The sequence below is a fragment of the Ricinus communis genome, chromosome 6 (assembly GCF_019578655.1).
Source record: "Ricinus communis isolate WT05 ecotype wild-type chromosome 6, ASM1957865v1, whole genome shotgun sequence".
In the NCBI taxonomy this organism is placed as follows: domain Eukaryota; kingdom Viridiplantae; phylum Streptophyta; class Magnoliopsida; order Malpighiales; family Euphorbiaceae; genus Ricinus; species Ricinus communis.
Window position 1 is genome coordinate 20,263,813 of NC_063261.1, and position 21,640 is coordinate 20,285,452.

General features: G+C 33.9%; 5 protein-coding genes across 5 annotated transcripts; 1 reads left to right on the forward strand and 4 right to left on the reverse strand.

Moving 5' to 3' along the window:
* Nucleotides 1–458: 458 nt before the first annotated feature.
* LOC8288157 (scopoletin glucosyltransferase) lies at nt 459–2,581 on the reverse strand. Its single transcript, XM_015718877.3, is given in 1 exon segment — nt 459–2,581. A coding segment is annotated over 1 exon segment (1,587 nt). The 5' UTR covers nt 2,519–2,581; the 3' UTR covers nt 459–931.
* Nucleotides 2,582–5,737: 3,156 nt separating this feature from the next.
* LOC8288158 (scopoletin glucosyltransferase) lies at nt 5,738–8,008 on the forward strand. The gene has a single exon (XM_002518673.4). It carries the CDS (start codon nt 6,407–6,409, stop codon nt 7,847–7,849), a length of 1,443 nt encoding a protein of 480 aa, XP_002518719.2. The 5' UTR covers nt 5,738–6,406; the 3' UTR covers nt 7,850–8,008.
* A 1,163-nt stretch (nt 8,009–9,171) lies between these two features.
* On the reverse strand, nt 9,172–11,066 carry LOC8288160 (scopoletin glucosyltransferase). Its single transcript, XM_002518675.4, has one exon. It carries the CDS (start codon nt 10,738–10,740, stop codon nt 9,313–9,315), a length of 1,428 nt encoding a protein of 475 aa, XP_002518721.2. The 5' UTR covers nt 10,741–11,066; the 3' UTR covers nt 9,172–9,312.
* A 1,370-nt stretch (nt 11,067–12,436) lies between these two features.
* On the reverse strand, nt 12,437–20,317 carry LOC8288161. The gene is made up of 3 exons (XM_002518676.4): nt 18,710–20,317; nt 16,557–17,996; nt 12,437–14,503 (listed from the first exon to the last, which is right to left on the reverse strand). The coding sequence occupies exons 1-3, from the start codon at nt 20,165–20,167 to the stop codon at nt 13,055–13,057; spliced, it is 4,347 nt and encodes a 1,448-aa protein (XP_002518722.4). The 5' UTR covers nt 20,168–20,317; the 3' UTR covers nt 12,437–13,054.
* LOC8288162 (scopoletin glucosyltransferase) lies at nt 16,442–18,711 on the reverse strand. Its single transcript, XM_002518677.4, has one exon. It carries the CDS (start codon nt 17,988–17,990, stop codon nt 16,551–16,553), a length of 1,440 nt encoding a protein of 479 aa, XP_002518723.2. The 5' UTR covers nt 17,991–18,711; the 3' UTR covers nt 16,442–16,550.
* Nucleotides 20,318–21,640: the final 1,323 nt, after the last annotated feature.

Sequence of the window (21,640 nt, forward strand, 5' to 3'; positions counted from 1 at the left end):
CAGCTGCTCATTTGATAACTAGAAAAACCCTAATCTGTAAATATTTTGTCTGAATTCTGAGAGTAACAGGTCAATAGCTTAATGAGTGATTAGAAATGAAATGGTTTCAGTTTTAATTAAAAGTCAGGAGTTGCTGACATAGCTTCTTAGGTCAGAAATTTTGGCATCTTTTTGTTGAAGTGAAGAATTAGGTAAACCACAAGTGATAAAGGGCTATTTGAGCATGAAATAGTCAATACCTTAAAAGCTTGTGGTTATTGCCTTTGGTAAATGGTAGTTAATGAGCAGACCAATGTGTTCTAAAGAAGTAGTAAAAACATACCAAAGTTATAGCAGGTTTTGAAAATCAATCACCCAGTAGTCAATTTTGGAGATATTAGCATCAAAATAATGGAGCTAAAAGTGAGGTACAGTTTATGCATAATGGGTCCAATTAGTTTTGCCAATTTCTCAAGAAGCTTCTTCTCTTTTTTATTCCATACGATATGACATCTACTTTACAGTCTGGTGGCATGTGATCAAGAATAACCATTCTAAATCTCACTCTCGATTCTTCCACATGATGTCTGAAATTCCAGTACCAGGAAAAAGAAAGAAAGAAAGAGAAGATAAGATACATGGGAGCAAATGACAATATCCCATGAGGTTTTTTTAACTTGATATGTCGAGTGACTGTTGTCAATGCTCACTGCATCAACAGTTGAGCAGTGAATTATTATAAAAATAGTAATAATTGTTTGTGGGACTCATATATAATATTTTATATATTTACTTAGAGGATCCCTATTTTTATAAAATAATATATAAAAGATCCTCTGCTTTACGGTTTGTTGTCACGAACCGTGACACCGTATCAACAAACATTATTAATTAAATATTTAACATTTGCTTATACTATAAATTTTGAATATTAATATATATATTTGAGTTTTTATACTGAAACTTGAATTCTAGTGTGATAGGACTTCAATTCTTGAATTAAAGCGCCAAGATCGTTGAAAGATGAGGCCCCTTCTTCAATAGCACTTCTTGCCATTTCCCCAAATTTCGTTGCTCTCCTTCTAATTTCCCTTGCTTTCTCACCCATCATTACCTCCCTCACTGCCTCTTTTATTTTTGTACTCTCGATATAATCCCCCACCAATGTCACCCATTTTTTAGCACCAACACCAACTCCAATCCTCAGAACATCAGTAATTAACTTCTCATTGAAAAACTGATCACCGCAAATAGGCCATGTTACCATCGGTAAACCAGCACTCACACCTTCCAAAATAGAGTTCTACCCGCAATGAGTAACAAATCCTCCAACTGCTTCATGATCAAGAATCAGAACTTGTGGTGCCCATCCTCTTATAATCATTCCCTTTCCTTCCATTCTTTTCTCATACTCATCAGGCAACCATTTCTCTTCATTATTTGTCCTGACAACCCAGATGAAGTCTTGCCCTGAAGCTTCAAGGCCTATTGCAATCTCATGTAGCTGAGAGTCAGAAAATTTTGTTACAGAACCAAAGCATACATAAATAACTGAATTGGGTTTCTTTGTATCAAGCCATTTCATGCACTCATGTTCACTAATGCTTGTTTCTTTACCTCTTTGAGCTTTGTCTTTAAGAGTCCTATTGCATAGTGAAACTGGTCCTATATGCCACGCTCTTCTTCCTAATACGTTCTTGTAATAATCAACATAACCAGGTTCCAGCTCATAAAAACTATTAACAAGAATTCCAAAGCTTCTTTTCTCTGCTTCTTTTGCACTGCCAAGCAATTCTGCAAGAACAGTTTGTTGTTCTCCAGTCATGAAATCTGGTAGCTGCAATCTTGTGAATCTAATAGGATCAGGGAAGCCCGGCAAGATAAACAACTCAGTATCAGAAGATACATTCTTGTGAGGTTGTTGTTCTTCAATATTTGCGAAGCAACACATGGGAAAGAAGCCAGTACCTAAAAAGATTAACCTTGGAATTCCACACTTGGTTGCTACTTCTGTTGTCCATGGAAAGAAAATGTCTGAAACTAGCCCATGTGGAAGCAATTCTTGGACAACTTTCTCTAAAGGATCTTGAAGCAAAGATAGAGCTTTAAAGAACTTGCTGTGAGTCTGTTTATCAGAGACCAAATCAAGATTTTCAAGGCCTTCTGGCAATCCAGCTTCTTTGGATGGGAACTTGATAATCTTTAGGTTGATTTGGATGGATAAATCTTGGGTTATTTTGGTGAAGCTAGCTGCGTTCCCAGGTGTGGTAATGATGGTGGTTTTGACACCTCTTGATGCAAAGAGTCTGGCTATGTCTAAAAGTGGAAGCATATGGCCTTGTGCCATTAGAGGGAAGAGAAGGATGTGGAGTTGATGATGATCAAATTCAGAGGCCATGTTTGATGTTTCAAAATTGGAAAAATCAGAGAGAAATAGAAAACAGGATGAATTGAAAATGCCATAGATGGAAAGCATTAATACAAAAGCTTTGGAACTGTGTTTGAAAGATAGTTTCACTAATTTAGCCTGCCTTAGCATGAAAGCAAAGAAGAAAAGCTTAGTGTTACTTTCTCACAAGAACCAGCTAGCACATTAATTTGGTCATGCTGGTAGGTAATTTTCCATTTAATCTCTAGTTGATATAGGTAGAGTAATCTCTACTTGAATTAAGTGTCAAGTATTAACTCAATTAGTAAGCATCTTGGACTTCTTCACTACCTGATCTCTAGAGACATTGATCACAAAGTAGTTGATGTACAATTCGAATTAAATTTGCACACGAGGAGACCCAATTGCTTACACTTTTGTCGAGAAGCTTCTTTACAAAATTTCAGCTGAGAAAATTAATTATGACCTGAACTTAATCATGATAAAAAAAACTGAAGATTCAGAAAGAGATGATCCACCTTCTGCAACTGGTTTCCTTGCCATTTTTCCAAGCCTTTTATTTTGCTCTACATCTTATGTTACAACCAAATTTATTTATTTCTTTTTATTAATAATTAATATTTATTAGCATATCATTAAACATGTCATTTGCATCATGATTATATATGATCTATTTTATTATATTATGTGGTAGATAAATAAATTATTTAGTTACATATTGATTTAATTGAAAAGTAATGATTTTGGACTAAATTGAAAAGTTAGAAAGAAAGAGGATTAAATTGTAATTTATCTATTTCCACACCAATATACCACCTCTTTCATTTGTTCTTATCTGCGTATGCTTTCCAATTTCCTTTTCTTCTTTGTCTCTCTCATTTTTCTCCTTTCCTTCTTCAACTTTGATTTTCCAAATCAAACTCTACAAAACTTTTAGTAAGTGAAAATCAAATTCTTCTTTTAAACTTGAAAGATTTGGGCTTTCTTAATCAAGGAAAATAAAGGTGAGTAATTTTAATTGCTTGATTTTGCTGTAAATTAGGGTTAATGATATGAAATTGTTGATGATTATGTGTTTTGGAATTGTTTAATCAAGAGTAAACATGCTTTTACTTGTGATCTTGAAGCTGAAATTTCTGGGCAGATTTTTCACTTATGATTTCGTGACCTTAGAGGCTTTATCTCGAAAATTTTCAAACATGAAAGTTGTAGGTATATGTCTCAAGAATATCTCTGTAAAATGGTTTTGCAGATTGTTGAGTGAGTAGGAACTTATGAGGTTCGATTTTGCTGCTGCTCTGTTTTTAGTTCAGCAGGTGACCTGGTTTTTGTGCTGACATTTTAAGGCATTTAGAGGCTGAACCAAGCAGAGAGTTAAACATGAAAGTTGTTCATTTATATATGTAGTATATTTCTGAAAAATTTCATAATTTTTGGTTGAGTATAACGTGAGATATGTTGAACTTAATATGGCCTGCCCGAAACTGTTTTAAGCAGAAATCGGGCTTAGGATTCAGAAATTTGTTGCTAATTTTGTGTTTCACAACTTGAGCTAGAAAAGTCCAAATTGAGTAAAATTAGTGTCTATAGAAACTTTAGAATGTTAACTTTATATCTGGAGAGTTTCATCAGAAAATTCATTCGTTTGATTGGTCATTTAATAGGAAATTTTTTTCTATTCTGTTTAGATGGAAATTTGAGCAGCTGTATAGAAAATGCCATAACTATTTTTATACCAATGATTTTGAGGTGATTCTTTCTGCTATGGTTTCTATAAAAATGGAAGTATAATTCTGGAAAATATGAGATTTTTATTAATTGTACATAAGTTTTGGTGTAATTTCTAAGTCAGTACCTACAAGCTGCCTTCATCAACAAATATGTTGATTTGTTGTCATTCATCTCATGCATCATATTAATATCTAGAATATATGTTATTTTGTTGAAATGTGATATTTTATTGATAGTAAATATATATATATATATATTTATGCCTTGTGATTGAATTGTATTTGTATTGAATATGTGAATAGGTTCATCCAAAGGCAAGGAAGTGGTAAGAGAAAAAGAATAGGATTACTTTGTTATCCTATAACTTTTGGTAAGTATTTAATAGACTAAACTTTGTGTATATTGAGTAGGGACTGCTGTTTGATTACTTGATAATTTCTTGGTTGACCGAGTTGATATTAGTTATATTTTTGGCTTGTTATAAAGTGAATTGATTGTGATGTGTTGTGAAGTGAATTGATTGTGATGTGTTGTGAAGTGAAATGATTGTGATTAAGGATTGATGACTTTTGTATGGATATTGTGTGATCGGAAAAGCTGAGCCGGGCGGATAGCTACCCGAGTATGTGAGATGGCAAGACTGAGCCGGGCGGATAGTCTTGTTAAGTGGTTACTGAAATTTAAAAATGTGAGGAAATGTAAGGATGAGTCATCTGATCCTAATTTGAAAGAAATAATGTGGAATTGAATTATTTGACTTGGTTGAGTTTGAGATTATTTGCATTACGTGAGATGAAATTATATGTTTATGAGAATAACTGAAATGGTTGATTTTGTGATTGTTAGTTAAGTGTTGGTATAATTTTCCCGTATTGATAAAGATTTGATAATTCTAGCCTAATATACTATAGTTTAGTAAATTAAATGCTTATTGAGTCGGTAGCTCATTCCTTAGCAATTTTTTTTTTTCAGGTTAGTGCAGTTGTAGATAGCCTTAGCTGTGCATTGCTCTTTTGCATCAATATTATCGTGGGCCGGAGGAGTTATCTAAAGCATTGGGGCATTTTGGGAACTTGTGTGAATTAAACTACTGTATAAATATTTCTTATATATATTAAGTATGTCATGCCACTTAAATTGTATGAATGTATATTGTAACTAAATAGTAAATTATGTTTATAAAGTTATATATATATATATATATATATATATATATATATATATATATATATATATATTGCTATTCAATAGGAAGTTTGAGTTGAGGTGTTACATCTTATTTCTTCTGCTTCTTTACCATAAGTTGTGTGTACTCTAGTCCACTTCTTAGCACCCAAAGGGTCTGCTGATACTGGCGGGGTTACCGTTAGTACTCCTGCTGATACTGCTTCAAGGGTCTATTCCCATGCTTAATGCGTTACAAATTCTCCATATTAGGTTTTCCTCTTGTTTAATTCTTGATGTGGAAGATCTCAGTGTTCAGTTTTTAAATTATTTTAGTAGATTTTAACCATAAGGAATAGGTATGGGACATATAATATATGAAATGCTTTTAGAGAATTGTTTTTTAAGTTCTAAAAAATGCTTTTAGAGATAAGTAGTAAAATAATATTTATTTTTAAAAATAAATTTGATAAATATAAATCCTAAAATAGATTTATATATATATATATATATAGTTAATTTAAAATGTGTCGAGTTAGACTTTTATAAATTACAAAACACTCCAATATTAACTGTTGATTTTTGAACCACCCTATTCTCATTCTTTTTCTTCAAAGTGGTATTATACTTATCTTTTTTCAAAAAGTGGCCCTTTAATATTTCAAAAAAGAAAAACATAAAAAGATGGCCCTTTAATCTTATATGCGCTTTCTTTTTTTTGTTCTGATGTGGACTTATTATTATTATTATTATTTTCTTATTCATTTTCAGCACTCCCGCTCAACTCAAATGACTTCTTCAGTTTGTTCTTTAGAACCCAAACCCAAAATCTCTGTTACTGGGCTTGCCATTTAATCCCAATGATGGAACAGTTTTATCCTTTTTCATTTTTATCATTTCCAACAAGAATCTTAGAATTGACTGTATTGACATGTGGGTGCATATTATTTTCCTGGTAAGTATACTTTCCACGGGGGAAGTAGAGCATACTAAACCAACCAATTCTACCAAGAATGGAAGAGAAGAGTCCACTCATTTTCAGTACAAAAGCTACATATAGTTCCATCTATGGCATCTTCAAATTCATCTTCTATATTCTCAAAATTCTCTACAAATATCTCTCATATTATCAAAATTTGAAATATGGTTACTGAATCAGATCAGCTTCACATCTTTCTCTTCCCTTTAATGGCATCAGGTCACACTCTTCCATTTTTAGACCTAGCTAGACTCTTTGCACAAAGAGGTGCTAAAATCACTATTATCACTACTCCTGCAAATGCACCTCGCATCACAACAATACAAACAACTAAAGATTCAGCCGCCCAAATAAGCCTCAAGATCATCAATTTCCCTTCCAAGGAAGCTGGCTTACCTGAAGGCATTGAAAGTCTTGATATGCTATCTGATTATCAGCTTCGTGGCAAGTTCTTTGCTGCTCTAACTTTACTTCAAGAACCTTTAGAGCAAGCCATACAAGAGTTGAATCCACATGCAATCGTAGCAGACGTGTTCTTTCCATGGGCTACTGATTTAGCAGCCAAGTATGGAATCCCAAGGTTAATCTTCCAAATAAGTAGCTTCTTTTCCTTGTGTTGTTTCGCTAATCTTGAAGAACACCAGCCTCACAAGAATGTATCTTCTGATACTGAGTTGTTTAGCTTGTCTGGTTTTCCTGATCAGATAAAGTTTACAAGATCGCAACTCCCCGATAGCTTTACAGAAGAAAATCCAAATGCTTTTCTTAGATTGATAATCAGTACTCATGAAGTAGAGAAAAGAAGCTATGGAGTGATTGTTAATAGTGTTTATGAGTTGGAACTTGCATATGCTGATTATTACAGGAATACTTTGGGAAGAAGAGCTTGGCATATAGGGCCTGTTTCGCTTTGCAATAAGAATTTTCAAGAAAAGTCGCATAGGGGGAAGAAATCAAGCATTGGTGAAGATGAGTGTATGAAATGGCTTGATTCAAAGAAACCCAATTCTGTTCTTTACGTATCATTTGGTACAGTAACAAAGTTTTCTGATTCCCAGCTACATGAGATAGCAATAGGCCTTGAAGCTTCAGGGCAGGACTTTATCTGGGTTGTAAGGACAGAAGGAACTGAAAAAGATAATGAAGAAAAATGGTTGCCTGATGGATATGAGAAAGGAATGGAAGGAAAGGGACTAATTATAAGAGGATGGGCACCTCAAGTTTTGATTCTTGATCATGGTGCAATTGGTGGTTTTGTTACTCATTGCGGATGGAACTCTACTTTAGAAAGTATATGTGCTGGTCTGCCAATGGTAACATGGCCCATTTTTGCTGATCAGTTTTTTAATGAGAAGTTAATAACTGATATTTTGAAGATTGGAGTTGGTGTTGGGGTCCAAAAATCAAAAGCACTGGTTGGGGATTATGTGGAGAGTGAAAAGATAGAGAAGGCAGTGAAGGAGATAATGATGGGTGAGAAAACAGAGGAATTTAGGACCAGAGCCAACAATTTTGGGGAAATAGCAAGGAGGGCTATTCTAGATGGGGCCTCATCTTATAATGATTTGGGTGCTTTAATTGAAGAATTAAGATCTTATCAAGCATGAGGATTGCAGCAATATTTATGTCCCTATGCCTAATTCCTGATGTATTAGTACCTTGTCAGTGAAATTTTACATGCAATAACATGCCTTATGCATTGCGAATAAGATTCAACTTGTTGTAGTTCTTTCTAATTTTTAATTCATTTAGATTGGAATGTCAAACATTCTAGATTTTCTTAATTCTTACTCCTCAGTTCTTCAATGAAGGTATTAAAACCAGAGTATTAAACCCACCTTCTGCAAACTGCTTTCCTCGCCATTTCTCCAAGCTTTTGCGCTCTGCATCTCATTTCCTCCACTTTTTTTAACCCACCTTAACTTGTGTCACTGCCTTCTTTATAGCTTCTTTCTTCACACAATCACCTACTAATGGAAGCCAATTCTGAGCACTCACAGCTACTCCAATTCTTAACACCTCAATTATCAATTTTTCGTTATAAAAATGCTCTGCTGATACTGGCCAGATCGCCATTGGCAATCCTGCAGATACTGCTTCAAGCGTAGAGTTCCACCCGCAATGAGTCAAAAATTCTCCAACTGCTTCATGTTCAGGAATCATTACTTGAGGTGCCCATCCTCTTATTATTAGTCCTTTTTCTTTCATTCTTTCTTCGAGTCCATCAGGTAACCAATCTTCTTCATTGTTCTTGCTTTTTCTTGCAACCCAAATAAATTGTTGCCCTGAATCTTGAAGACCCATTGCAATCTCAAGAAACTGTAAAGAAAAGAAATTTGCACTACTTCCAAATAATATAAATAACTGAATTTGTTTTCTTTTCTTGTTTGAATTTAGCCACTCTAAACACTGATTTTCATCATGGAAGCTTCTTGCCTGGAACTAGTTCTCTAATATAGTGGTAGTATTGGACTTTCAGAACATAAAACAAGCAAAAATCACAGGATATGAACGATGAGAAATGTGGAAAATAAGCAACAGAAAATCATGGACATAGTTCACTTCTTCTCAGATACATTTCACTAACAAGGTTGCTTATACAGCAACAATTACAAAAGCAGAAGCTGTACTAGAGTGTAAATTAAAGCATCAGATTTTAAGGACTTAACACATATTTACATCAGATTTCAGAAGCAAAAGAACAAAATTTACAATGTTGAAGATATGACTGTCATCGTTAGCTCCAAAGTACCATAAAAAAATTCTAAATACTTCTACAGGTAGCCCACCTCAATATGTTTTATATGTTCAAGATACACTGGATTTGTGGTAGTTTGAAAGGTACTAATATTATCAGAATATAGAATCATTGGTTGCAAGCTTGATATCCCAAAATTATTTCAGAACTAATTGTAGACATAGAACAATGTTAATAATTCAGATGTATTGCAACTTAGGATAGTATGATTACAAATACATAATATACAACATAGTGATTGTTTACAAGCCCAATGCTCCTTTCCACAACGCTTCTGATTAACCCAACAGAATACCAGCCTGATGGTAAACCTCAAGTCCGATAGGACTTCAATTCTTCAATTAAAGCACCAAAATCGTTGTAAGATGAGCCCCCAAATTCAGTAGCCATCCTAGCCATTTCCCCAATCTTCTTTGCTCTGCTTCTAATTTCCACTGCTTTCTCACCTACCATTACCTCCTTCACTGCCTTCTCTATCTTTCCACTCTCCACATAATCCCCTACAACTGCAACCCATTTTTGAGCACCAACACCAACTCCAATTTTCAAAACATCAGTAATCAATTTCTCATTGAAAAACTGATCAGCAAAAACAGGCCATGTTACCATTGGCATACCAGCACTCACACCTTCCAAAGTAGAATTCCACCCACAATGAGTCACAAACCCACCAACTGCTTCATGCTCAAGAATCAGAACTTGAGGTGCCCATCCTCTCATAATCAGTCCTTTTCCTTCCATCTTTTTCTCATACCCATTAGGCAACCATTTCTCTTCTTCATTCTTCTCACTTCTCACAACCCAGATAAAGTTTTGCCCTGAAGCTTCAAGCCCTAAAGCAATCTCAAGTAACTGACAATCAGAAAACTTTGCAACAGTACCAAAGCACACATAAAGAACTGAATTGGGTTTCTTTGAATCAAGCCATTTCATACACTCGTCTTCACTAATGCTTGCTTCTTTACCTCTTTGAGATTTTTCTTCGATATTTCTATTGCAAAGTGAAACTGGCCCTACATGCCAAGCTCTTCTACCTAAAACATTCCTGTAATAATCAACATAACCAGATTCCAAGTCATAAAAACTATTAAAAATCATTCCAAAGCTTCTTTTCTCTGCTTCTTTAGCACTTGCAAGAAATTCTGTAAAAAGATTTGGTTGCTCTTCTCTTAAGGTAGCAGAAAGCTGCAATCTTGAGAATTTAATAGGATCAGGAAACCCAGGCAAACTAAACATCTCAGTATCAGAAGATACTTTCTTGTGAGGCTGATGTTCTTCGAGATTTGCCAAACAACACATGTAAAAGAAACTAGCACCATTAAAGATTAATCTTGGAATGCCATACTTCAATGCTGCATCTGCGGTCCATGGAAAGAATACATCTGACACTATCCCATGTGGATGCAACTCCTGTAAAACTTGTTCCAAAGGTTCTTGAAATAAAGAAAGCGCATTAAAGAATTTGATATGTGTCTGTAGATCAGATATCAAATCAAGATTTTCAAGACCTTCAGGTAGTCCAGCTTCTTTGGAAGGGAATTTAATGATCTTGAAGCTAATTTGGGTTGTCTGGGACGATCGTTTTAAGCGAGGTGCATTTCCGGGTGTAGTGATGAAGGTGATCTTGACACCTCTGGATGAAAAGAGTCTTGCTATGTCTAAAAGTGGAAGCATGTGTCCTTGTGCCATTAGAGGGAAGAGAAGGATGTGAAGTTGATGATTCTTAGAAGCAGAAGCCATGTTTTGAAAATTTATGTGAAAATAGAAATAGAATTTTAGAGTGGTTTTCTGAAGGTTAGATTTTTTAGAACACAGAACAGAACAAAGAATGAATAGAAGTTGGCATAGATGATGAATGTGAAGACAAGTGGGCTCTTGCGTATTATTAGAGACAATCTGAAGCCTTTCAAATCTTAAAGAATGTTAAAAGATTTTTAAGATAGTTTGGACTAGTCTCTGCATAAATAATTCGATGTCAAATCTATCTCATAAAAGAAGGAAAAGAAAAACACAAAAAAAAAAAGAAAGGACAAAAGTCAAATTGCTCCCTGAATTTGTATCCAAGGGTTTAATAGAATCAATTTCAACTTTTCCATCGAATAGGCCCAAAATTTCTATTTGAGAACTAAATTAATCCAAAGTTTTACTGACTATCCTGGATATATGACACAAATTGACAAAAAGGGTGATTCAACTTTTACTTTTTTACTTAATTTCTAATTTTTCTAAATTAAGATTTTATAATTAAATTTATTATTAATATTTTTGAAGAAATTTAAATTAATCTCTTCAGCATGTATCTCTATTATATATATGAATAAACTCTAAACAACCATACAAAATTATGATCCTAATTAGAGGCTAATTATAAATAAGAATTAACCTTAGATTGTAATAAGCTATGATATGAGTGAGTATCATATTTCCTCTGATCTTTTTGATAAGCTGTTGGCTACTTGAGAAAGTATGCACTTTGCTCTTCAATGTAGTTTCAGTGATATTCAGTTAGAGTCGGACCGTCTAAAAGCTGTCAATATGATTAAGAAAGATTTTCTTATTTTTTTCGAGTTTAGTCTAGTTCTTGAGGACATTCGGATACTTGCCTTTTTATTTTATATTGTCTATTTTAATTTTGTTAGTTGAACTTGCAATTTAGTTGCTCATATGTTAGCTGGTTTTGGAGTCGGTTTATTCTCTGAATAGGTTTGGCTTAAGCACGAATATTTTATATGGATTTGGCACACTCTGTTGGCAGATATATCATGATTGTATTATTTGTTTGTGATTTTAGTTTTTGGAGTACTCATTTTTTCTTTCAAAATTTTTTCCATATAAATTTCTTGGAAGGTTTTTTATGAGACTTAATTTTTAAAGTAGTTGATATTTTTTTTAATACAAACTCTTTTTCTTTAAAAAGATATAAGCTATAATTTTTTTAAGTCGTAGAAAAATTTGACTCCACATAGTATATATTATTTTGAGAAAAATATGGTATACTATTATTAAAGGTTTAAAAGTATTTATGTAAAACAGTCTCGCATAATGATTTATTCTTTAAACTTATTACTATACTTTTGAAATTGTAGGTACATAATAACATTATAGTATGAACTCCTTTTTATTAAAGTCAAAATATTTTTGAAATTATTTTAAAATTGTGTTTAATTTTTTCCATTATTTAAAATGATGCCCATCTCCTTTTTTTTTTTAACCTATGTAACTTTATTCTTTTATTTGAAATCTAGTAATACTTTGATGTGACTTTCAGCAAATAATACATGGAAATAAAATCTAAAGGGTTTAAATACCGCACCCATTGGATCTGACATAGAACGGACAGCTCGAACAACACTAATTATTTTAAAAATAGTAGAGTATAACTAGTGTTTGGATAGTGGGAAATAGAAGAGAAAGATGAAGAAAGAAAGAAAGAAAATTAGAGATCAAGAATATTGTGATTGTTAATCGTCAGTATACATCTCTCATGCACAGCTACATATTGGGTTTACAAAACAAATCAACTGATCATAGCGAAGATTGCAGAAACAATTACAACAGACTTTTAATAACTAACTGGTAAGCTGCTGCATAAGTGGCAACCAAATGAAGCAAACAGAGCCTGAAACAACCTAACAATAAGAACGACAATTCGGTTGAAGCATTTTCATAAACGCCTGGTACGCATAGGATTTCTTATGGCAAACAACCTTAATTTCCTTCTTCCTTTGCCATCTCCATTTTCCCAATGCATATTCCTAAGTAACCACAGGAAAATAAGAACCCAAGTCCGATTCACAACCGCCATAACCGACCCAGTTCTACATCAACTCTTTTGGGTGAATGACTTCATTAACACCAGAAAATTCAATACCACAAGAAATCAGATATACTTACTGGAAATGCTTTAAGTGGCGCAAAGAAAAGTATTTTCAATGGGCAATCATTATCTAAACACAATCTTGAATTGGAAAAGAAATAATTTCCTACCCGATACGCAGATAAAAGCATTGAAAATAAAACCATCTTGATTGTTCATTGAAGATTCTAGATTTTCTTAATTCTTACTCCTCAGTCCTTCAATCAAGGTATTAAAATCAGAGTGAGAAGATCCACCTTCTGCTACTGCTTTCTTCGCCATTTCTCCAAGCTTTTCCGCTCTGCATCTCATTTCCTCTGCTTCTTTACCACCCACCATAACTTGTGTCACTGCCTTATTTATAGCTTCTTTCTTCACCCCATCACCTTCTAATTTAAGCCACTTCTGAGCACCCACAGCTACTCCAATTCTTAACACCTCAGTTATCAACTTTTCGTTATAAAACTGCTCTGCTGATACTGGCCAGGTCACCATTGGCACTCCTGCAGATACTGCTTCAAGCGTAGAGTTCCATCCGCAATGGGTCACAAATCCTCCAACTGCTTTATGTTCAAGAATCATCACTTGAGGTGCCCATCCTCTTATTATTAGTCCTTTCTCTTTCATTCTTTCTTCAAATCCATCAGGTAACCAATCTTCTTCATTGCTCTTGCTTTTCTTTACAACCCAAATAAATTGCTGCCCTGAATCTTCAAGACCCATTGCAATCTCAAGAAGCTGTGACGAAACGAAATTCGCAAGACTTCCAAAGCATATATAGACAACTGAGTTTGGTTTCTTTGAATTTAGCCACTCTAAGCACTCATTTTCATCAATGGAAGCTTCTTTTCCTCTGTTTAACATATCTTGATTGTTACTATTGCATAGCGAAATTGGACCAATGTGCCATGCTTTTATTCCCAATACATTCCTGTAATGATCGGCGTAAGTGGGTTCGAGCTCATAGAAGCTATTGACAAGAACACCATAGCTTTTAGCTTCTGCTTCTTTCACTTTTCTATAGTAGTCAGAGAAGCTAGTTTCTTCTTTAACAAACTCTGGTAGTTGGTTTCTTGTCAACTTGATCTCTCTTGGAAGATTTGGAATGACAAAAACATCGGTATCGGATGATACATTCTTGCAAGGCTGGTATAAATACATACACTGTGAAGCACACGAAGAGAAGAAACATGTTCCACTGAAAACAATTCTTGGAATTCCGAATTTAGATGCAACTTTATTTGACCATGGAAAGAAAGTGTCTGAGACTAGACAATCAGGACAATACTTTTTCAAGAGATGTTCAAGTGGCTGAGCAAGTATAGTAGTGGCCTGGAAGAAAACACTCACCATTTCAGGTGAAGTAACCAACTCCAAGTGCTCACATCCTTCAGGCAATCCAGCCTCCACGCAAGGGAATTTGATGATTACGATATCAATTTTGTGTCCCAAAACCCTGCTGCGTTGAATTGATTTGGAAATATCAGGGGCATTGACAGGAGTTGTGATTATACTTACCTTTTGGCCTCTTGATGCAAATAGCTTGGCCATGTCTATGAGTGGAATACTATGGCCTTGAGCCATAAATGGAAAGAAAAAAAAGTAAAGCTCGGATCTTTTTCCACTTTCCATTTGATCTTGCAAGAATGGTCAAAAACTCGAAATTGATTGAGCTAAAAACTCTTTTGTAAAAAAGAAGTAGAAAGAGGGTTGATCTACAGATTTGCTATCATAGAAGGGAGTTCTTGTGTGTGAATTTCTATCAGAAATGGTAGATAAAGATCAAGAAAGACACATTCTAGCATCTTTTTCCTTGTCCTTTTCTTACTTTATGTTAGCATTTTGAGTGGCCAAGCATGACCGGCTCTAACCATTTCCCATTACACCAACGCCATGCGTAGGCCCGCTCACAAAATCTTTGCATTTAGAAAATTGGATTTTTGGTTTTCTTTTTTCTTTTATTGTTATATATACCTAGGGTCTCACATTATAATTTTTTTTATAAAATTTATTATTAAATTCAGATTTTTTATTTTAATATATTTTATTTTTAATTTTACTAAAAAAATCTTATACATATTTCATAAGAATTTTATTTATTTGTTGAGCTATTATATTTCTACTTTTGATTTAATTAAAAATCTTTAAATTTTTAATAAAAATAAAAATTGAAATAAAAAAATTTAATAAAATAAAATAAAAAATAAAAAATTTTAAAATTAAATTAAAAAAAAAAATCAAAAACTTTGCCTATTTTTCATACCGACTATGCTATATTTTGTTGGTCATCCCGTAGGTAAGTAAGTAGATTCAAACATGAAAATGATGAAATGACCTTGAAAACCACAAACAAGAAAAAAAGGAAACAAATAAGGCAGATTTTCTTCCATGTTAATATAAGCACTCGCGTCGTACACAAATAAAAAAGAATTGCTAAAGATAAAGTATCAGACACCCCTAATTTGTAACTTATAGCCAAATAAGTCTAGTTTCAACTATTTTAACAAATAGACCTATAATTTCTATTAAAAGGCAAATAGATCCAAAATCCGACTAAAACTAATGAAAAGTATTAATAATAGTTTGGCAAAGTTGACGGTAATAGTAAAATAGAAGCAATAATTTTTAATTTTAATTTTTTTATTTTATTAAAAAATTAATATATAAAATCTAAAAACTTAAATTTAAATTTTATTTTGAATATTAAAAATTAATATTTGTTTAAATTTTATTTTATTTAATTAATTTAAATAATGAGTATGATACACATATTTATAATTCTTTTAAAATCCAAATTTATTTAGTCATTAAATAGAAGTTATAGGCTTATTTATTAAAATAATTAAAATTAGACTATTTTACCCCAGCTACGAGTTTAGGGGATGTTTGACCCTTTATCCAAATTACTAATAAAGAATCAAGTGAACCTCTGCAGCTTGATTGTTTTGTATGATAAAATAAATGAAGCTTAAATTTTAGTATCACTCCTCAAGCACACTCAACGTTGGAGTTCAGGTGATATTATACATAAATGCAGGTGAGATCATAACCTACTAAACTTTACGCATTAGTAGAGGTATGATCACAGCCTGTATAACTTTTAGTTTTGAAGGTATTATACAATAGTGATAAAAAGAAAATCTTCAATTTCTAATGGACTCGAATGAATAAGATTCACAGGTAAAGCTTGGATATAACAATGCAGGTCATATTTTCATTGTGCATATGAAAGTTCTTAATCATATCTTAGTTTTGGTGAAGCTTGTCGAAAGGTTCCAGGTCTTAGAATGAAGGTGTGACTGCTGGTTTGCCAATGGTAACTTGGCATATTTTGGTTTTGGAAATGGGTTAGATTTGTGGGAGATTATGTGGAGAATAGGAAGATAGAGAATGCAGTGAAAGAGATAATGGTGGGGGACAAAGCAGAAGAAATTTGAAGCACAGGAAAGAATTTTGGAGAAATGGTAGAGAAAGCTATTAAACAATGGGGGCTCATCTTATAATGATTTGTGTGCTTTAATTGAAGAACTGAAATCTTATCATCCTTGAGAATTGCAACAATTACTATGTTCCTAAATCATGCACTACATGGAACTTAAATTTATTTGGAAGAAAAAAGGCGAAGAAAAGAATTCTTAACCAAGGTGAAGATATTGAAAATAAAAATCTACATTGCAATATTAATAACAACATTCTAGACCTTTTTTCTCCTCAATTCTTCAATGAAGGCATTAAAATCAGAGTAAGAAGATCCACCTTCCGAAACTGCTTTTCTTGCCATTTCTCCAATGTTTTTTGCCCTACATCTCATTTCCTCTGCTTCCTTATCCACCATAACTTGTGTCACTGCCTTCTTTATGGCTTCTTTCTTCACACTATCACCAACTACTCTAGACCATTTTTTAGTACCCACAGCAACTCCAATTCTTAATATCTCAGTTATCAACTTTTCGTTGTAAAACTGCTCAGCAGCTACTGGCCATGTAACCATTGGCACTCCTGCCGCTATTGCTTCAAGCGTTGAATTCCATCCGCAATGAGTTACGAATCCTCCAATTGCTTCATGTTCAAGAATCGTTACTTGAGGTGCCCATCCGTGTATTATTAGTCCCTTCCCTTCCATTCTTTTCTCAAACCCCTCAGGTAACCATTCTTCTTGATTGTTCTTGCTTTTCTTTACCACCCAAATAAACTGCTGCCCAGAATCTTCAAGACCCATTGCAATCTCAAGAAGTTGTGAAGAAAGGAAATTCGCAACACTTCCAAAGCAAATATAAATAACAGAGTTTGGTTTCTTTGAATTGAGCCATCCCAAACACTCGTTTTCATCAATAGATGCTTCTCTCCCTCGCTTTGCTTTATCCTGAATGTTACTATTGCATAATGAAATGGGGCCAATGTTCCATGCTTTGATTCCTAAAACTTTCTTGAAATTATCAACATAATCGGGTTCGAGCTCGTAGAAGCTATTGACAATAACGCCATAGCATTTAGCTTCTGCTTCTTTTACTTTCTGATAGAACTCAGAGAAGCCAGTTTGTTGTATAACAAATTCTGGAAGTTGGTTTCTTGTCAACTTGATCTCACCTGGAAATTCTGGAATGACAAAAAGATCGGTATCGGATGATATGTTCTTGTAAGGCTGATATTTATTCACACACTGTGAAGCACATGAAGAGAAGAAACAAGTTCCACTAAATACAATTCTTGGAATACCAGATTTAGATGCAGCTTCATTAGACCATGGAAAGAAAGTGTCTGCAACCAGACAATCAGGACGGTACTGTTTCAAGAGATGTTCAAGTGGCTTAGCAAGTATATCAGTGGCCATGAAAAAATTTAACCCCATTTCAGGTGAAGTAACCAACTCCAAGTGCTCACATCCTTCAGGCAATCCAGCTTCCACACAAGGGAATTTGATGATAAGAATGTCAATTTCATGACCCAAAACCCTGCTTCTCTCAATTGCTTTGGATATATCAGGTGCATTGACAGGAGTAGTAATTATACTTACCTTTTGGCCTCTTGATGCAAATAGTTTGGCCATGTCTATGAGTGGAATACTATGGCCTTGAGCCATAAATGGGAAGAAGAAAAAGTAAAGCTCAGGATGTCTTTTAGCATCACTGTCCATTTGATACTGTAAGCATGAACTGATTGAGCTTAAAAGAAAAAAAAAATTTGAACAGAGAAAAGAAGTAGAAAGATGGTTGATCTAAAAGTTTTGTAGCAGAGAAGGGAATTCTTATGTGCTGATTTCCAGACCAAACTGGTCGATAGGATCAAGAAAGGCTAACATTTGAAGCAGCTTTTTCCCTGTCATTTTCTATAACCTTTTCTTAGTCTTGCATCAGAATTTTTGGAAGAAAGCAATGGAGTCTGACTAAGCAAGTGGATTGTGTATTGGAAACGGCAGATTCTTTTTATGTTGACATAAGCACTTACGTCATACAAGAATAGAATCACTGATCAAGAAACATGTGACGCAAGAAGCAGGAACTGAGTCACGAGACATAAATACGATGCGCTAAGAATAATCTGATTTAGGAGAAAAGTAATGTCCTTGTTTAAGATAACAAGGTTGTATTAGTTTTGACATAGGAAAGTCATTTCTACTTGTAAAGAGAAGGCTGTTGAAGCATAATTTGTAATGTCTAACGGAGTAGAAAAGGGAGAAAGAAAGAAAAAAAAAAACATATTTTTATTTTTCAGAATATAGCTTTCCTTCTTTTTTTCTTTTTCCATTTTCTGCTGCAATTTATTTATGCTTTCTGCTGGAAATGCTTCCTGCGAGCGCTCAACAAAAGGACACCTAATTCAGCTGTAGCAAAGACAAATACTCAGATTGCTTTATCCGCGACGGGGTCTCAATTCTTCAACCAAAGCATTGAGATCAGAGTAAGACGATCCGCCTTCTTCAACGGCATGTCCTGCCATTTCTGCTAGCTTCTTTGCTCTACTCCTCATTTCCTCTGCTTCTTCCCCTGTCATTATTCGATTTATCGCCTTCTCTACAGCCTCACTCGTAACATGATCACCATGAAATTTAACCCATTCTTTTACACCAACACCAGTCCCAATCTTCAAGATCTCAGTCACCAGCTTCTCATTGTAGAATTGCTCAGCAGAAATAGGCCATGTTACCATTGGTTTACCTGCTGTTATACCTTCAAGTGTTGAGTTCCATCCACAATGAGTAACGAATCCTCCAATTGCCTCGTGATCAAGAATCAAAACCTGTGGTGCCCAGCCTCTTATGATCATCCCTTTACCTTCCATTCTTTCTTCAAACCCTTTAGGCAGCCATTCTTCATCGTCTTCTTCTTGACTTTTCTTGTTTCTCCTCACCACCCAAATGAATTGCTGGCCTGAAGCTTCAAGTCCTACTGCAAGCTCCATAAGCTGAGAGGCAGTGAAGTTGGCTAAACTACCAAAACATATGTAGATAATAGAATTGGGTTTCTTGGAATCAAGCCATTTCGTGCACTCATGTTCATCAATTGTTGCCTCTCTTCCTCTTTGTGTTTTATCTTCAATTCCGCTGTTACATAACGAAAGCGGACCTATGTGCCATGCTCTTCTGCCCAATTCTTTCCTGTAAAAATCAGCATAAACTGACTCGAGTTCGTAGAAACTGTTAACAATAACACCATAGCTCTTTAATTCTGACTCTTTAACAGCTTTCACCATCTTAAGGAAATCATTTTCTTCTTGCTGTCTCAGAAAATCTGGAAGTTGCTTTCTTGTATACTTTATTTCTCCAGGAAGATAAGGAATGACAAAAGGTTCTGAATCTGATGAAACCTTCTTGTGTGGCTCATAAAGCTTAATACACTCTCCAGTACATAAAGAAAAGAAATTAATGCCATGGAAAACAAGCCTTGGAATTCCAAATTTAGCAGCAGCATCAGTAGTCCAAGGAAAGAACATATCAGCAACAAGACAATCAGGTTTGCATTCTCCAAGTAGATTCTCCAGAGGTTGTTGAAGCCTAGCAATAGCACGGAAAAACTTCATGACCAAATCTTTACCATCCTGGTGAGAAATGATGACATCCATGTTTTCACATCCTTCTGGCAGTCCAGCCTCTGCAGGGAATTCCAGAATCCGAATATCGATATCGAAACCTGAATTCTTGGTTCTTTGGATTGTTTTGGAGATGGTTTTTGCATTCAGAGGAGTGGTGATAACTGTTGATTTTACACCACGAGAAGCAAAAAGCTTGGCCATATCTATAGTCGGTATGATATGACCATGAGCCATGAAAGGAAAGAAAAAAATATGAAGCTGATCCTGACCCATACTAGGCATTATGCAAAGAAAACTTATCAGAACGATGATGGTGAAGAAAAGATCAGTATAATTGTGTACTACGCTTGTATGACCAATTGTAATGACATGAACTCATTATTTATATGCAGACAAGAAATGGGCACACGTTAGACAAGTTTGCTTTTTCCCGATGAGTTAAATAAATAAATATTTGTCCAGCCTAGATTATTGACTACTAAACGTCTTGGCATTCGTCAGTGTTTCCTGTCTTTATCAAATTAAAAGAATCCAGCAGATGACTATATACAGAAAATATAAATTTGGAAACAATATCTGAACCCTTTCATGCAAATAAGGAACATTACTCTGTCAGTGTCTACCAGCGTTCTATGTACAGTGCAGTGCGGTGCAGTGAATTAAGCCAATTATTGCCTTAGGCATAGATTCCTATTCATTAGAGAATCCAAAAGTGAGTGCACAAGCAATCTAATTTCTATACAAATATGGGTTTTTTTCTTTCTTTAATTGCTCCCTACCGGAGGTCATATAATTAATTTTTAATTATAAAGAAATCTATGAATTTCTTTGAAATACATGGAAATTTACTTTATATCTCTTTTTTCCTTTCTCTCTCATGCAATTTTGGCCTTAATTATTTACTTTAAAGTACAGTGAATTAGGCCAAGTTTTGAAAAATTTATTTGGTGAAGCGCGCATAGATAAAATAGTAAATATTTCTAATCAAAATTTTGATTTTGAATTGAGAGTTGCATTAAATTTTTTTAAATAGTACTTTACCAACACGCTCCGTATTATTTTTATATACATATATACCAAAAAGATTATAAAATAAATTATGCCAGCCGCCTACAATTATAAATTTCCTACTACAATCATTATAATGAAATTTCATGATCTTACACGAGGAATAAAGATTATCTAAGAATGTAAACATAGATTATTAGATGTAATAGAGAATTCAAGAATATGATTTTTTTTTATATGAGAAGGCCAAAAATCTGAAAAATGATATAATAAAAAATATGAGAAAACAAATTAAGGCTCACTCAAATTCCCAGATGCTATTTTTAATAATTTGAAAAATTATAAAAGTAGCACTACTTATATCATGATGAAACTTTAATATCCAATCTTTTTTAAGCAAATTTATGCAAATAAAATCAATCTGTATCATATTAGATTGTCCATTCAGAGAGGGGTTTCTGTTTAATAGCCATAAGTACAAGAATAGAGTATGATTTCTAAAATAACTTGACTAAATCAATTCTTCTTACTTTTAAGCAAGAGAATAAACCTTGCTGTAATTGTCAACTAGCGCGGTTGATATAATTTTTACTTACCTTATATTTATTTATGATTTATTATTATTTTAAAAAATATTAATTAATAAAATTAACTTCTAATACGTTCAAATCTCGCCTATTAAATAAATAGTAAAAAGAATCTTATTTAGTGGTTCAATCACTATGTATCTAATATAATTAAAATGTT

Coding starts and splice junctions, on each gene's coding strand:
- LOC8288158 (XM_002518673.4), top strand. CDS start 6,407: ATGGTTACTGAATCAGATCAGCTTCACATCTTTCTCTTCCCTTTAATG.
- LOC8288160 (XM_002518675.4), bottom strand. CDS start 10,740: ATGGCTTCTGCTTCTAAGAATCATCAACTTCACATCCTTCTCTTCCCT.
- LOC8288162 (XM_002518677.4), bottom strand. CDS start 17,990: ATGGACAGTGATGCTAAAAGACATCCTGAGCTTTACTTTTTCTTCTTC.
- LOC8288161 (XM_002518676.4), bottom strand. CDS start 20,167: ATGCCTAGTATGGGTCAGGATCAGCTTCATATTTTTTTCTTTCCTTTC. Junction 17,997..18,709: donor AATTGAGACCCCGTCGCGGA/TAAAGCAATCTG, acceptor TCATGCTTACAG/TATCAAATGGACAGTGATGC. Junction 14,504..16,556: donor AAGAATTGAGGAGAAAAAAG/GTCTAGAATGTT, acceptor AGTTTTTGACCA/TTCTTGCAAGATCAAATGGA.